The following is an 18,344-nucleotide window of genomic DNA, read 5'->3' on the forward strand; positions in this document are numbered from 1 at the left end:
ATATATACCTATAATGTCAGATCAATTCCACCCCTGTTCAGTTACCTTTGGGTGATTTTGCAGGGCTGCGACTTTTAATCTCCTCATCTGAGCCAAATCCTAGAAACTGCTCCTCCTGTAGAGAAATATACTGAGTTAGCTTGTAAAATATAGTGGCAGAATAATAATTTAAGCACAATTTCATCCAGGACCTGGAATTTTCTGAATAAGGGGTCTTTCTGTAATTTGGATCTCCATATCGCTAATTCTACCAAAAAACAATGTAACAATAAACCCAAATGTACTATTTTGCCTCCAGTATGAATTGATATTATAGTTACGATCAAGTACAAATTACTGTTTTATTATTACAGAGAAAAGGGTATTTATTTTTATAATGGAGTCTATAAGAGAAGGCCTTCACTTAATTAGTGTTCCCGGAAAACAGATCCTATACTTGTTATTTCCTACTCAAATCAATAACATGTATAAAGATGAAAATAATGAACTAGAAGTCCTATGAAAGTTACTACTCTCAGGGGCTGTCTCATTGCAGTCACACATCTATGGCCTTAAGGAAGAACTAAACTAAAAATGAATATGGCGAAAAATACCTTACTGCATCAGTCTAAAGTTTCAGCTTCTCAATAGCAGCAATGATCCAGGATTTCAAACCTGTCACAGGGGGTCACCATCTTGGAAAGTGTCTCCGACACTCATATGCTCTCACAAGCAGCTGTTGAGAAGCTAAGCTTAGGGGTTGTTGAAAATTATCAAGCAGAAAATTTAGTTTGTCTGTAATATAAACTGATGCTACAGGGCAGATTATTACATTCTGATGCTAGTTGCACTGGTTTCTGTGCAACAGCTTGTTTATATGAACTATAGTAGTGTTTCTGAAGCAAACAGATCAGTTTTACCAGTGCAGGGCAATAGTACCTGATATTTTCATTACTTTAAAATACTTAAATTGTTTGGTGTTACTGTTCCTTTAACATGACTACATGTTTTTACTGACATGCTAGTGCCAATTTAATGTTTAAAAGTGACTGCAATCTCAGCTACTGCCCGCTGACCCGAGTATAAGACAAGGTAGACTTTTTCAGCACATTTTGGATGCTGAAAAACTTGGCTTATACTCGAGTATATACGGTACATGTCCTTTAATCCTTACTGAAGGCAAAACAACAATATTGGGTTAATTGAATGTGTAACTTTAAGATAATTTTAGATCTCCATGCTTTAAGTCTACTAGACTTAAAGCATGGAAATCTAAAATTACGGAAAGATCCCTTATCTAGAAAACCCGAGGTCCTGAGTATTCTGTATAACAGGTCTCATACCTATAGGAACTGGATGGCTTAAAGTGAATAGATACTGTACCCTATCTATAAGCAGAGTTTGTGCTCACTATACCTATACAGGGAATCGTGGTGTAACAACAATGCGCTGCGCCTCCCTGCAAAAAAAATTTCTGGAAGGTCCTGGCTCGCACTACAAACTACCCCCCTTCACACCCCACAACTAGAGGGTCTGCTTCCCTGTAGTTTTGCCACAAACGGGGAATGCACTTACCGTACAGAACAAATCGGTGCGTATAAGCCTTAACCACCTGCAAACCCATCCCCTCCCAACTCTCAAAACCACACCACAGAGCAATAACATAACTGCACCAATTGCTATACCTAGTAACAAAAAAATGCAGAGTAGCCTACCAGTGCAAGCAATCACCATCTCTTGCAGTTTCAGGTACTCCTCTCTGAGACAGAGTAGATCGAGTACACAAAGCAAAGTCAGTGGAAGTGTATTTGGACTTGCCTTTAACTGTACATACTTGACATTGGCAAAAGAAAAAGACACAAAGCTGAGCAAGATGGCCCCAGTCAAATGGTCTTTATAACCAGGTACAGCAATCTACAGTATGCAGTTAAGAGAGTCCACTGTGGTTTGCGTGGGGAAGGGGGCTAGGATTATTTGAACACTTCCGTTCTCCTTTAATAGCACCAATGGGCATATTGATCACCAAGGTGCTTTCTATAATGCCAGTAATGGATGTCTATGGATGCGGTTCAGGCACTTTGAGTGCACACAAAATGACCTTTGTCCGACAATAGTTTTTCTTGAATGATAGATGTGGTTTCACAGCAACAGTGACTGTGTCCCCTATCTAATCTTGCTTTAAAGAGTGCAGAGTTACAGAGTGCCATGCAACAACGTATCTCACATTTAACCAAATGAAAAGCAGCTGCCAGATGTCAATGGTCAGAAAGGAGGCATGTGTGGGAAAGACAGATGGCAGAGTGAAATGTTACACCTTTGACCATCCCTAGGTGAGTGTCTTGTTCTTTGTAACAACGCCTTGTAGTTTCAGATACTATTGAACAGTCAAATGGAGGCATGTGATTTTGGTGTAACTCTGTGGTTTCCAACCTGCAGCCCAGGATGGATATGAATGCGGCCCAGCTTGATAAGCTCAGTTCCAGAGGAAATATAATAATAATATAATACCGGTAAGTCTATTTAATATCCAGGTGTCCCATATTCCAGTGTATAGCTCCATCTGATTATCCAACTGGTATTGTAGTTCTTTTCTGTGTATTTTCTTTACTTTTACAAATCAAAAGTGTTTGTGTATTTCATGTGTGGCCCCAGACAATTTTCCTTTTTCCAATGTGGCCCAGGGAAGCCAAAAGGTTGGACACCCCTGGAGTAAATGGATGACAGGCTGATTCTCAGCACTTCTAAGGGCATGGCTAAATGTTGCATTTTTAAAAAAGCTCCGTCTGGCGTAAATACGCCACTGAAACCGGCAACATGCGTTTTTCAGCATGTAGGTTTCTTTTCCCAACATGCACTTCTCATTGTTCCTATTCCCCATAATTCGACTGGCTGGAAATAGAAAAGCTATTTAAAAATAGAACAACTATTTACATGCAAAATGGAGCAGGAATAATTGGCAACATGCAACGTAATTACGTCACTGGCCATAAAAACATATATGCGTAATTTATCTCAAGAGAATTTGGACGCCATATTTAAGATACGCTGTGTATTTAAGAAAAGTGTGGATTCAAACTTGCAGATCCCATAGAGTGTATTGATTTGGTAGTTTGACGTATTGGCGTTTCTGCTAAAAAACGCCAATACGGTTGGTCACGTGATGCGCTGCTGAGCTGACACGCTTGAGAGTTGCTCCGGTCCTCTCTGGAATTATAAGGGTGCAAGCTTCAGATTTACGAGCCGACTACCGTCTCAAGTGTGTGTGACTAGAACCTGGACATGCCTAAATCTGCTAAGTCGAAAAAGAAGTCGACCCAGGGCTCCATTAAGGGTTTCTGCACGCACGAGGCACAAGTGCGCACCGCCGCCATGGAGGCCGCACAGCCTGACATGGCGTCGCAACTAACTGGCTTATCTCCGCATAGCCCGGGATCGTTGATTTCTGAACCGGACTCGATCCCCCCTCAAAGCCCGATGCCACTAAGTGATGCCACTCTCCTTGCTAGATTCAAGACGTTGCTACAAACGGAACTAGCCACGGTCACGACCACCATCACCAAACAGCTCACGAGAGAAATTAGAGACCTGGGCACTCGGACTGACCAAGTTGAACAAAAGCTGGATGAGGTGATCAGGCGGGTCAATGACCACGACATCCAAATTGATACCTTGATGTCCCATCATCAGTCCACCAAGGACCGCCTGGAGGACTTTGAAAATCGCTCGCGGCGAAATAACATTAGGATCCGCGGCCTACCAGAAGTGGTTAAAGACCTCCATGTAGAGATCCCGAAGTTGCTGGCCACCCTGGTCCCGGATATACCTGAGCAGCGCTTGGAACTGGACAGAGTCCACCGTGCACTAGGCCCGCTGAAACCCGGGGGGCCTCCAAGAGACATCATTGCTCGCTTGCACTTTTACGCCTCTAAAGAAGCGATCATGATGGCGGCGAGGACGACTTCACCTCTGCGCTATGGGGACCATGCGTACCAAATCTTTGCGGATCTTGCCTCCACCACAATCCAGAAGAGGCGACTGCTGAAACCGATCACCACAGCACTTCATCAGAAGAAGATTGCCTACCGTTGGGGTTTTCCGTTCCGTTTGCTCTTCTCCTACCAAAACCAACACCACAGTATCAAAGATCTGGACGCTGGGATGGACACCATGCGAAAGCTTCGTCTGCTGCCCGCACAGTCCTCGGCGGACCCGACCTCTCCATTACGTCCTCCAGCCCCGGCAACCCCAACGGCGGCGTCCCCCCGACTACCGATCTCGCCGAATTGGCAAAGCGCCCAAGGAACCAGGAGACCGGGGGCTGCAGATGATAGTTCACTTTCGCCTAAACCGCCCTCACCTGCCTCTGACTGGTAACTATACATCAGTAAATTGCACCCCATGCTATTTCATTCTCCCCCACTTTTGTAAGTGGGAATGATCCGGAGAGGGTTCACGACCGGCTACATTGACAATCACTATTGCCTTGCTATTTGCGATTGACATTTTCGCCCTCTGGGGCGACACTACAGTTATATTTGTTTACATGTTTGAACTGTTCATTTGTTATCTCCTGTACTTGATTTCACTTCTTATGGCATCTACCGTGGTACCTACTATTGCACCTGAGTTTCTCTATTGGGTTGTTATGGTGACTATCTATGTTGTTCGCAAATATCGTTATGGCACTTAATATTCTATCCCATAATGTCAAAGGCTTCAATAGCCCGGTAAAGAGGGCCCTCGCCCTAAAATATTATATTAAACTGAATGCCCACATTTTATTCCTCCAAGAGACTCACTTCAGTAAGGCCTCCTATCCTAAGTACTTTCATGCTAATTATCCATTGCATTACTTGGCTAGTCAGGAACGCAAACAAGCAGGTGTGGCGATCCTTTTACACAGAAGTATTGGTTTCCACCTTAATAAACACATTGCAGACCCGCAGGGCCGTTTTGTAATCATTACTGGTGAGCTTCAAGACACCCCTGTTTCATTAGCTTCCGCTTATGCTCCAAACACCAACCAAGCACAATTTTACAGGCGTTTCTTTTTGTCACTGGCAATACATGCCAGGGGACAGGTAATCGTGGGTGGTGATTTTAATGCAGCGCTACAGCCCACTTTGGATAGGCATAACCCACATGACCCTGCCAAATTACCCTCAGACCCTGCGGCTAAATCCCTCAGGACTCATATATTGGATAATGGCCTCACTGACGTATGGAGGGACCGACATCCCTTTAGGAGGGAATATAGCTTTTACTCCCACCCGAATAAAACATACTCCAGGATAGACTATATCCTCTGTTCCCAACAACTCCTTCTTAATGTGTCACACGCTAGCATGTTATATTGTTCTTGGTCTGACCACTCCCCAGTCAAACTGTCTATCACGGGTATATATGTTCAAGCTAATCAGAGACTGTGGAGACTGAACGAATCCATGCTTGCTATTCCTTTTATTATTATTTTGCAACTAACATGACTGAGGGTGTCAAAATGTCGGTAATATGGGAAGCACATAAAGCATATATGAGAGGCATATTTCTAAAGTTAGGAAGCTCACGGAAAAAACAGCGCCACAAATTGATTGACGATCTCACTAACGAATTGCGCTCGCTAGAGCACTCCCAGTTACTGTCTCCCTCCTCCATTACGGCACATAAAATTAGGACAAAACGGACGGAATTGAACTTGTGCCTGACGAACGATGCTGAAAAGCATTTAAGGTGGACTAAACAGAAATTTTATCACAAAGGCAATAAAGCCGACACTCTTCTGGCCAACAAATTGAAAGGTAAAACGGGCTTCACACCTATCCAAAAGCTTGTTAATCTGCAGGGAATCCCCACTGCCCATCCACAGGATATAGTAATGCGATTTCAGGCCTTCTACCAAAAGTTATATAAGCAAGTACAGGCTATATCTCCTGCTAAATGTAAAGCCTATCTACAAGACTTGTCCTTGCCTACTCTAACTGATGTCCAACAGGAATTTTTGGCACAACCCATATCCATTGCTGAAATTACTTCGGCTATTAAGAGCCTTAAAAACTCTAAGGCGCCGGGCCCTGATGGCCTCAGTGCACTCTATTATAAGACCTTTGCAAAATTCTTAGCCCCTCATTTATGCCGTTTATATGCAGATATTGGCACTCTTGATCGTTTCTGCCCGGAGACGTTAAGTGCATATATTTCCGCTATACCCAAGCCATCTAAAGATCCCACGAAAGCTGAAAATTACAGACCCATATCCCTGCTCAACTTAGACTTGAAAATTCTGGCCAAGATTTATACCTCCCGATTGAATACCTTCATCACTGACATTATTCACAAAGACCAAGTAGGCTTCATGCCAAACCGACAAGCTAGTGATAACGTAAGAAGGGTGGTGAATTTGTTACATGGGGCCAAGGAGGGGGGCACTCAGATGGTGCTCCTCTCCTTGGACCTTGAAAAAGCATTTGATTCTATATCCTGGGTGTATTTACGTGAAACACTGATTCATTACAATTTTCCTGTGAGCTTCCTAAATCATATTTTTGCAATGTATCGGAATCCAACTGCTAAAGTTAAGTATATGAATTTCACTTCTGATCCGATTTTCATCCAACGGGGAACGAGGCAGGGCTGTCCCCTCTCCCCTATTCTGTTTGCCCTATGCATGGAGCCCCTCAGTCAGGCGATTAGGCAATGCCCTGATATTTTTGGTTTGACGCTTGCTAAGGAGGATTATATATGCTGTCAATATGCCGATGATATCCTACTCACTATCACTAAGCCGATGACATCCTTGCCCAACTTGTACCGTATCTTGCACCTCTTTGGTTGCGTCTCTGGCCTTACTATCAACCCCACCAAAACAATAGCGATGGGACTTAAATTACCACGCCCGCTTCAAAAACTGTTACAATTGAATTTTGACTTCACTTGGAAGGCAAGTTGTATGGACTATCTGGGAGTCAAAATTACATCGGAGTATTCCACGTTAGCTTCCTCTAACTATCCGCAGCTCATTAAATCTCTTCTCAAAGACCTTGAAAATTGGGGGAAGTATAATATCTCATGGCTCGGTAGGGTTTCGGCACTTAAAATGTCCGTTTTGCCTCGCATTCTATATCTGTTCCAAGTTTTACCAGCCACCCCACCCATAGGGTTGCTTACCCAGTTGCAACGAGCCAGCCAGAAGTTTCTGTGGGGGAGTATAAGGCCACGGATTGCTCAGTCTATAGTATTTCGCCACCGCAACCAGGGAGGCCTGGGTGTCCCAAAGTACTTAAACTACTTTCATGCGGCTGTACTGGCACAACTTGTTAAATGGCATGTAACCACCAACCCTCCTGCTTGGGTGGATATTGAAAGGTCGCATTGCCCGTCTTTGGACTTGCAACATCTACTATGGATTACAAAAAGTTCTCGCCCCCCACTTTCTAATCCGGTGATACAATTTGCATTGCTGACCTGGGACAAAATTAGGCGACAACACTCCGTCATCTCTTCCTGTAACCCTGCCTCACCACTCTTCAATAACCCTGACTTCCCACCAGGATTACACTCTTCACCATTTCAATGGTGGATTGACAAAGGCATTACTAAATTGTTTCATTTACCCCGAGACGTTGTCAAGGATTGGCCCTCGTTCCGGGATAAGTTTCAAGCTCCTGACTCCGAAACCTTCCGTTTCTACCAACTTCAGCACTACTCCAAGTCTATTTGTAATAACTACTCTCAGCAACCCTTCACCATTTACGAAATTTACTGCTTAAAATACCCTACGTCTCGAAGGCTCATAGGTCCATTGTATAATTATTTGACAAACACTGCTCCGCTAATGGGACTTAAATATATTATAGACTGGACCCAAGAAATGCAACTTGATTTGGAGGAAGCGGACTGGATACAGGCAATAGAACGGTCCAACCACTGTTCCATTAACATACCTGCTAAGGAAACCTCGTATAAGGTACTGAGCAGATGGTACATGGTGCCTGCCCGCAAAGCGAAATGGGACCCCACGGCCAACCCTTGCTGCTTTCGGGGTTGCCGGGACCAGGGCACGATGAGTCACATCTGGTGGTCCTGCCCGCAAGCACAGAGATTTTGGCGTAGAATATACCAGTTAGTCTACTCAGTCTTAGATATCAATCTACCCAAACACCCGGCACAAGCGCTTCTCAATTGCACTATTAAGGACATACCAGCGCCGGCACATATGTTGATAACGCATATCTTTACAGCTGCGAAACAGATTATAGCAAAGTCCTGGCTCTCTACTTCCTTAAAATTTGGGGAACTGAAGGCTCGAATTAACGCTACCTTTATAATGGAAAAACTGACTAGCATACTACACAACAAACAGAAACGATTTCAGGTGGTGTGGGACCCTTGGGTTCGGTATAACTTTCCCCATGGCCTTAACCATGCTACGTTGTCATTATAACCCCGCTTGCTTTCTCTCACCATGCATAGGGTAATCAGAAAATTGGGGCCTGACCTCAGTACATTACTCCCGGACAACTGCATACTAACACCCGAGCACTAGGGTGCTAATTTCCCAATTGCACTATTATTCCTACTCAATTTCCACGGACGCTCCATTTGCTCATGTACAGGAAGTTATTTCTTTTCCCTTTTGATACTTTTATGGTTTGATTCAGTTCACTGATTTATCATCACTGCCTAGCTCTTCTGGTGTACATTGTATAGCCGACTTACCATGTGCCTATTATTATTTTGTGGATCGCCTGACTGTACTCATTTTATACGCTGTATCACTGCAAACTTTGCTACTGTAATTGCTATCTTCATATCTTATCTGCTTGACATGATGGTGATGAAAATTTTCTAATAAAAACCAATGTTATAAAAAAAAAAAAACGCCAATACTGGCGCCCTGTGGCGTATTTCAGTTTGCAAGTGCCCTGTGAGAATTGCCATAGTGTATTTTCCATTAGTTTCAGTGCAGTTTATTCGTATTTACGACCGACAGAGCTTTATTACAAACGCAAAGTAAAAACGCCACGTCTGGCCTTGCCCTAAAATCCAAAAGGTGCTCATTTATAAACAGTGGGCAAATTTGCACCTGGGCAGTAACCCATAGCAACCAATCAGTGATTAGCTTTTTTCAAACAGCTGCAGGTTGAGCACTGAAAGCAATCATCTGATTGGTTGCCATGGGTTACTGGCCAGGTGCAAATTTGCCCACTGTTTATAAATGAGCCACAAAGTGTATGTCCTTTTCCACAAGTCTAGCCGAGTAGCTCTATGATGCAATGAATATAATATGATCAGACATGTGGGAGATTTCCTCTCTCAAGGGCAATGGCACATGGGAAGTCTTGTCGGATGCAATAAAATGTTAGTTACCCCGATGACAAACCTTCCCTTGTTTCCGTCTGTCTAAACTGCAAATAACCTGTTGGGAAACATAGGCAATGCTGTTACTTCCCAAGCTAGGTTGCAGTTTCCTTGAAAGAAAGCTTTGGGCAAGTTTGGTCAGGAATGTTTCCCCTCTGGCGTTTTGCATTTTAGCCAGTTGGAAGAAACAAGCCACGTTTTGTCACAGATGGTAGCCATGATTTATTTGCAAGCAACAAAACACTCCATGTGTCATTGCCCTAACTGTCCTTGTGTGCCAGGCGGACACTTTTTTCAATTTCAAGAGCAACAATTACCTGACAAGTACTTCCAAGCAATTTCAATGCTTGTCTATGGATGCGGTTCAGGCACTTTGAGCGCAAATGTTGATACTGCCAGATGCACAACACATGCCACTGCCCTAAAGCTGGTCACACATGCACAGATAAAATCATACAACTTACTGTGTGCACATGTATGGGGCCCCACCGATTCCAACCGATATCCTTGCACAAGATATTGGTCAGTTTGAGGATTTGATATCTGCCAATGCATTGTGTTAACCAGAATAGAGTGCATTGACTGGTAAGGAAGAGGAACAGTACAAAGGCAGCCATATTATGTATGGCTCCTCATACACTCTCCATCTATTCAGCCTGAGGGCTGATCAGTTGGAGAGGGAATCCAGCTAGTCCGTGTATAACAGCCTTTAGCATTAATTCCTGCCCGACCAATTCCGTTGTTTAAATAAAGGCTTTGAAAATAAAATTATAAAAACAAGTTTTCACAGCAATTCCGCCAATGCACGTTTCGCTAAATGGCTTTCTCAAGGCCTGGCTCTAGTTCGAATTGGTATTTGGTTCAATCTCCTTTTCTCTCTTCTATTGCAGTCCCGCACTGGGATTCCGAAGGGACCAATGATTTGTGATTTTTGAGGCTAAGATAGCTCTTTAAAAAGTTTGGGCAAGTTAAATTTGAGACCACAGTCTTGGTTACCCTGCCTTATTCCCTCTTTGTGGTGTCCCAAGATTAGTAACAATATAGGCAGAAGTTTTTGGGACAACTCCACCTTCTCTTTTTTCCCCATTTCCCACTATTTTAGATTTGAACGGAGTCCATTTGAATGAATTTATCCTCAAACATTAATTTGGTCACATTGCTTTTTATTATTTCATGAATTACCAATATATGGGTACAATTCATCTGTTAGCACTGCACTTTAATAACTGATATTTAGTAATAAGAAATTAATTAATTCAATGAAAATTAATGAATTTGCACTTTAAAAATCAACAATTGAGTTAACATGGTAATCATTTGCTCATAAAACTATAATAGAAATAGTGAATGGAGGGTACACCAAATCTTTCAGAAAATGATCAGAGGTGCAGAACCAAATGTTACCCCTACTTAAGGTAACCTATAACAATATACTTTATCCGTATGTTCGCACACTCACAACAAACACAACTTAGAAGATAAGAGTGGTTTCAAAAAAATATTTACTTTATACAGAACTTTTTTTTTTTACATGAACAACGCCATGAAACACATGGTATAATTTGTATCCGCTCCTTGTTGATATCTTGTTTGCCATATATAATCTATGGGTGGTTGATATTGTATACTATTTTTTAATGCTGTATAAATTATGCCATGTGTTTCATGGCGTTGTTCATGTAAAAAAAAAAAATTCTGCATAAAGTAAATATTTTCATAAACTATTATACCAGCACTTGTACGGTATATAGTTTAGGTACTATCAATTGTGTCTCACTTATTTATTTATTAACTGCACAAGCACTTTAATCTAATAGTTGGTAAACTCCAGTACTAAGGTGAAACTTGGAGTGGTAATTAACTAACCTTATGCAGTGTCATTTTGGATTAACACTGTGGGATTTTTAGCTTTTGGTGGAAGAGGGTTTTTTTTCTCTTTTAAATTTATTTAATTCTATCTGAAATCTTCAGACCTCAATTTCCCTAAGGGAATAAATTAGCAAGGTGTAATCTCGAGTATCTAATTCCTTTGAGCACCATTCTCTGCTTGCCCAGTGCTGCTTGTGTGTGCCATTCTCTGCTTGCCCTATGCTACCTGTGGGATGTAAGCCTGTTAGGGGTTTGTTCTTGGGGTTTAACATTTGGAAATTCTTGTTAAGGGCCCCTAAGGTGTTAATCATGTGTTAGGGGGTTGTTGTATTATCCACAGGGGAGGAGGCGGCATATGGATTTAAGGGTATGTTTTTAACATAACTTACATTTTTCACATATGAGTGATGAGGGATTTCCCTGCAGTGAGCACCAACAAATTGGATTTTTGGTGTGCTACCGCCGTTAATGTGGATATGATCTTGTGGTAATATGGGTGTGGTTTACAGTGGGTGTGGTTAAAAGGGGGAGTGGACCACATAGGCCAGTAAAATGGCCCTCGGTACCACAGAAGTTGGACAGCACTGCTTTAAGGGATACCTGCAGTGCATAATGTCAAAATCACTGTCTGTGTTTAGTTATCTGAGTTGAGAAGAACTGAGCGTGCTCAGTCAGTAGAAAATTTCCAATGGAGAGGCCAGGTGGGTTAGAGGAGAAGGAAGCCTAAGTGATTAAATGGATGCTGCAGAGTTACTATTAACTTTTAAATACCCGCCACTCTGATTTTAAAGATGCTATTCACATATTACAGAGAGTGTGTGTGTGTGTGTGTGTGTGTGTGTGTTTACAGGTCCATGAATGCCAACCCCCCCCCCCCCCCAAAGAAGTCTTCAATTAGGTTATGGGGCCACAGCATGGATTAAGTCTGACAGAACTACTCTTTGGGACAGAAATGCCACCCACACCTGATAAAAAGTGCTGCTTGCCTGGGAAAATCAAGAAATAAAGCTCTGGACTGCTTCCCTATGTGTTTGCGTTACTGCTTAATTCGCAGATTGTGTAGGTTTTACGGACAATAAACCTGAGGATGGAAATGGTAGCTGGCAAAGGGTAAACTGGTAATACTTTTCAGCCTTCAGATCTCTTGGTCAAATGAGATTTACTGACGGCCGCACACTCTGTAGATATTCAACATACCTCCCAACATTTTGGAAATAAAGAGGCACAAAAAAAAAAAAGTTGCCGCAATTAGTGTGGCAATTTTTGACCACACCCATTTTTGTGGACACACCCCCTAATTACCATGTTCATTTTACAACATTTTGCAGGTTATAAAATTAACATATTTCTGGGTTTTTTCCAGTTATTACAGTTTTGGTAATGAAGGTGAATTGCCCTTTAAGCTGTGAGTCTAACTTTTCCCAAGGCACCTGTTATTAGTCAAAGTCAAAGTCAAACTAAACTTTATTGTCATCTCAGCAGTATACAAATACACAGTGAGACAAGATGACGTGGCTCCAGCTAGTACTTATCACAAAAAGGCATTTAGAATACACAATAAATATGTAAACATTTGAAATGTGAAATATATTGGCAGAAATTGGATATATACATGTGTATACTTTAGAATTGTGCAAATAAATTAACAGTTCACAAAGTTAAGTTCACAGAGTACTGCAGCGGGTCCGTACCCGCGGGTTAGCCACAAAAACCTGCGGTACCCTGCTGGTTGAAGTTCCGGGTGTGGGTATAGATGCGGGTCGGGCCGCAGGTCTTCTCGATAGCGATTTTTACTCCTTTTTTCAGACCATGCCTACTTCCGATGTCACGTCCGGTTTGCGACAGTACTTCCTGATTCTTAATGGTCAGTGGGTCGCGGGTTGCGGATAAGGTACTTGCGGGTCGAGTAAGGGGTTCCAAGCGGGTAAGAATGCAGGTTGCGTGTCCGGGTCGAATACGGGCTCAAAAAAATTGACCCGCGCAGGACTTTACCTGTTATCTTATGTTGTTACAATTACTACTTGCTTATCTAGATTATTTATCTAGATACATTTGAATTGTTACAAATGTATCTTATCTTCTGTTGTGGCTGTTCTAGGCTCTCTGCCAAAAGCCAATTAAGTTAGAAACTTTGTTTCCTTTTCTGACTGTTCAGTGCTGAAACAAAACGGGACTTTCCAGTACAAATGAGGGACTACAGGTTGAGTTATCAATAGAGGGACTGTCCCTTTAAAAATGGGACAGTTGGGAGGTATGATTCAATAAGATGCAAATTAAGCAAATTCTATTTAACTTTGAAACATCTGAAGAGCAAAGCTACAGCAATCAAATGTTATGGTGACTGATGTCATCAGCTCCAATTTATTTGTGGTTGGCTTCTCTGCCCCAAACAAACTTTGCAATATTCCAGTAAAGATTTACACACTTTCAGATTAAAGCGGAATTAAATCCCAAGGTACATTTCCATCCTTAATTATATTCTTCACAACTGTACCCAGTCATGGTACATAGCAGATATCTCTTTTTAAAAAAATTTATACAGGCTTGGATCTTTTTATTTAACGTCAATCTTGCCTACATACTACTGAGAAGAACACGCAAATATACAGTATGTATAGCTCTAATAGGTGTTATATGCAGGGAGTGGTCAATTACTGCCATAATTCCCAAGGCTGGTAACTCCAAATAACTTTCTACCTGGCTGTAATAAGGCCCATCCTGCCCTTTATCTTTGTGCCACTATATTTTCTTCAGTGCTTGATAATTATTTTCACGGTGTCCCATAATATATGTCATGCCCTAGAAATTATTTATATCCCTCTGCTGATATGTACATTTATAGCAGTAAGATCCCATAAATCTTTTGTTCATTGTTCTCGTGGGTCTCATTTATCTCTTGTACATTCAAGAAACCTTATGGGAAATCCTACCGGGAACACCTCATTAATTACGACTAAACATAATCACTTAAGTTGATCCCAGGTAAAGGCAAAATTACCCTTGTAAGTTGTGCTCACTTAAGGCAATACTGGTAATAAAAATGTGTTAACATTTATTTTTTTCCTAAAAATAATCTGCCTCCCACTTATATATTGTTTGTCAACTTTTATTATTAAAAAATAATGCAATATTAACAAAAGCTGAAAATTCAATTATTTATTATGACACGCAAGACATAAAACCCTCAAATAAGGCAAAAGGGTACCTACTGTACACCTAATTTCAAGTAATAAAACCACAGAGATGTGTCAAAGGACACAAACTTTTTTCCAAACTTTTAGCACCCCCCCCCCCCCATGTATGCAGCTTAGTTAGGATCAAATACAAGGGAAATAGGTAAATCATGCTTAGAAAAAATAGAATTATTTGCTTAAAATGAAATCTATGACAGATGGCCTTCCTTTAATTCGTTTCTTACTAGATAACAGGTTTAGGATAGGGATCCCATACCTGTACAGGAAAACACTTTCTATGTCAGCCATTAAGCCAAAATTCCAATACCATCTTGGGCAGCTTAAGTTTTCAGCATTCAGCATTAAGTGAGACTAGTCTCACAGTTTGAGAATAACTGCACTATTATATTTTGCAAGTACGGTATAAAGTCAGTCCTTACAATATGTTGGACTAATGTTGTCCTCATCTAAATCTACCAAAATATGCTTAAACACAATGGCACATGGTGCATTTTGCTTGCAGGCAAATGGTATCCTTTTGAATAAATGTGATACTAAATGGGCATTAGCCTGGTTGGTTGGCATTTGCCATTTGTATTTTAAACCAAACAGTAGTAGTAATGTAGAAGGTACAGAATATCAGTTCAGATCTGTGAATGTTGTCAATCAGATAAAAAGTCACAACATGTTAAGTTACATACAGCCCGGTAACTGTGCTTTATGAACCGGGAAGGTGGGTAGGCGAGTCAGGGTGGTGGTTCATTAAATGCTTTGAATTATCCGATGGGTAAACTCATTCAGATGAGCCAATATAAAAAAAATTAAAAATCTGAACTTTTAACTAAAAAACATATCACATAATAGTATAGTTTAGATTTTTCGAGCCACCAAAGATGGTGTAAGCAATTACCACAGAGCCACCAATTTCACAGATTCCCAGAACTGACACCATTTTGTCGCTATCCCATTCAAGCAAGCTGTGTTTTTTCCCCAAATTTAACGGCTTTGCGAGATTCACGCCGCATCCATGCAGTCCCTTGGGAAATGTAAAATAGTGGAAAGATTTGTATGTTAAATTAGTTGACCATTGTTCCATTTTCTCATATTTGGAAAGTCTTCAACGGAAGAAGAGACCATAGCGTAGTTGCACTACTGTGCCCAAGCCAATTACCTTTTTTGATATTTATTGAAGCATCTTGACATACAGTAGGACAAGCATCTAAAACATTTAGGCATTAGAAAGCTTCAGCAGATTTCTTGCAAAGTTAGAATGACCAACCGCAGTATTCTGATGCAGACAAATGTATTGAACTGTAAACCCTAAATGGAGAAGCAAACCCCTAAATGAAAATCCCTACCCTCCATAGTCCCCCCTCCCTGTCTCCATCCCCGCACAGGCGTTAATATCGCTAAATCTTTAATTACACCTCAATGCCAAGTCAGCGCAGCAGAGCTCACAGGCACCATCTTCCTGTGTTTCGGTAATCTTCGGGTTCCTTCAGCAATTTCCGTGGCTTTCAGAGAATGCGCAGTTGTTCGGGACCAGAATATTGTTACAACTACAAATGTGCCGCTAACTGAAGACTCCCCAAGCAGTGAAGATGGCCCCACGTGAGCTCCGCTGCGCTGACTCTGCATCGAGGGGTAATTAAAGACTTTGGGGCATTTACAGGTATTAACACCTGTGTGTGTGTGTGGGGGCAGGGAGGAAGGATCATGGAAGGTAGGGGGTAAGGGTTTTCATTCATTTGGGGGTTTGTTTCTCCTTTAATAGGTCAATAATAGACATAAAAGCCATACACTGCTCCGAAATTACCAGATGCAGGAAGTGTTGAGAAGTCAGGAGCATACCAGAGTATGACCAAAATGCCACAATTGAAAAAACAGAGCAGCACTGTGCTATAGCGATTATTATGTAAAACTGTGCTAAAAAGATGCTCGCCAACTAAGAGAATGGTATGCAAAACACCAAATCTTCCACAAAAAAAATTGCCCATATCCCAAATTTAAACCCAACCTAATTACATGATTATAAAGACTAATGGTCACGTCCACAGTTTTAAAGAGTTTAAAGGAGCAGTAACACCAAGAACATAAAGTTAGTAATCATAATGCACCGATTCAGCCGAATCAGATCCTTTTTCAGCAGGATTCAGCCAAAACGAATCTTAACCCTACAAAATGTGCACAGGCATCCTGCATTTAATTACTTCAAAACACATTCTATTTTTGGTATTACTATTCCTTTAAAGTTATGACTTTTTGGATTATTAGTGATACAGCACATGCTCAGTATGCTCTGGGCTGCTTTCAGGGGTCAGAAAGTGAGCAGGAGAAATAATCAATCATGATGTGGAATTCTATGCTCCTATGTAATGTAAATCTGAATTAACTAATCACAGTTAAATTAAGATGACCAGATTATCAGAGTGAAATCCAGGGACAGGGCAGAAAATGTCGACGCACTATGTGCGCCGCGGCAAAATTTATAGGCCACGCCCACTGTGCAAGACACCCCCCCCACAAACCACTCCCTATTTTACAAATACAATCTCTGTGAGTATATAAAGGAACGCAGTGGCAATTCTGTGTATAATACACCAGAACTCATAGTAGGTTGGCACAGAGATTATTCAAGTAAAAATATCCCCAGAATTCATAGTAGGATGGCACTGAGATTATTTCATGTATAAATACCCCCAGAATTCATAGTAAATTGGCACAGAGATTATTTCATGTATAAATACCCCCAGAATTCATAGCAAATCGGCACGGAGGAAATTCCATGAATAAATATCACCGAGTTCATAGTAGGTTGGCACAGAGATTATTTCATGTATAAATACTCCCAGAACTCATATAGTAGGATGGCAGAGTGGTAATTTTATGTATAATGCTCCAAGACAGTACTAAGTAAATTATTTTGAATGATAAGAGACACTTACAAGTTACAGCATAGGTGACAATATGTGAAAACTTTCTTTATGTACACAATGCAACACTGTAAATGTGGACTATGTGGAGGGAAAAATCAGTCCAGAATGGCAAGGTCAAGCAGATTGACTTTACTCTGGGGCAGGGTCTGACTGACCTGGCTATACTTTGATCCCTGCACTTCATGGAAGCCAGATTTGTGAGCGGTGCTGCTGCTGTCTTGCTGCATTCCTTTCCTCCATCCATTTTTTCTACACGGGGACAGCCAACGGGGACAATTTGCACAGGGACAGCAGCTCTGAAACGGGGTACTTCCCCTGCAAACGGGCACCTTAAGTTAAATTGTAAATATAATGTACTGTACATTGAAATTCTGTACCTAAGCTAAAGTAACTGCCAATTGGCCAAAAAGTTAATCAACTGAAAACAAAATAGGCGCATATTGGCAACATGTTTGGATTGCAGAGTTTTAAAGGGATACTGTCATGGGAAAAAACATTTTTTTCAAAATGAATCCGTTAATAGAGCTGCTCCAGCAGAATTCTGCATTGAAATCCATTTCTCAAAAGAGCAAACATATTTTTTTATATTCAATTTTGAAATCTGACATGGGGCTAGACATATTGTCAATTTCCCAGCTGCCCCAAGTCATGTGACTTGTGCTCTGATAAACTTCAATCACTCTTTACTGCTGTACTGCAAGTTAGAGTGATATCATCCCCCCTCCCTTTTTCCCCCCAGCAGCCAAACAAAAGAACAATGGGAAGGTAACCAGATAACAGCTCCCTAACACAAGATAACAGCTGCCTGGTAGATCTAAGAACAACACTCAATAGTAAAAACCCATGTCCCACTGAGACACATTCAGATACATTGAGAAGGAAAAACAGCAGCCTGCCAGAAAGCATTTCTCTCCTGAAGTGCAGGCACACGTCACATGACTTGGGGCAGCTGGGAAATCGACAAAATGTCTAGCCCCATGTCAGATTTCAAAATTGAATATAAAAAAATCTGTTTGCTCTTTTGAGAAAT

The 18,344-nt window shown here is 41.4% G+C and overlaps 1 protein-coding gene across 4 annotated transcripts in view; it reads right to left on the bottom strand.

Moving 5' to 3' along the window:
* The window catches only part of LOC108696457 (histone-lysine N-methyltransferase 2A), a 120,231-nt gene that overhangs the window by 91,015 nt on the left and 10,872 nt on the right, over window positions 1-18,344 (bottom strand). For 3 of the 4 annotated variants that reach the window (XM_018225851.2, XM_018225849.2, XM_018225850.2), the window contains exon 2: window positions 46-115. In XM_018225851.2, coding sequence (XP_018081340.1) covers window positions 46-115 — 70 coding nt within the window. Of the gene's footprint in view, window positions 1-45; window positions 116-17,469; window positions 17,630-18,344 lie in introns of all 4 variants that reach the window. The other variant, XM_018225852.2, reaches the window with a different exon arrangement.

Source organism: Xenopus laevis, chromosome 7L (assembly GCF_017654675.1).
Source record: "Xenopus laevis strain J_2021 chromosome 7L, Xenopus_laevis_v10.1, whole genome shotgun sequence".
NCBI lineage: Eukaryota > Metazoa > Chordata > Amphibia > Anura > Pipidae > Xenopus > Xenopus laevis.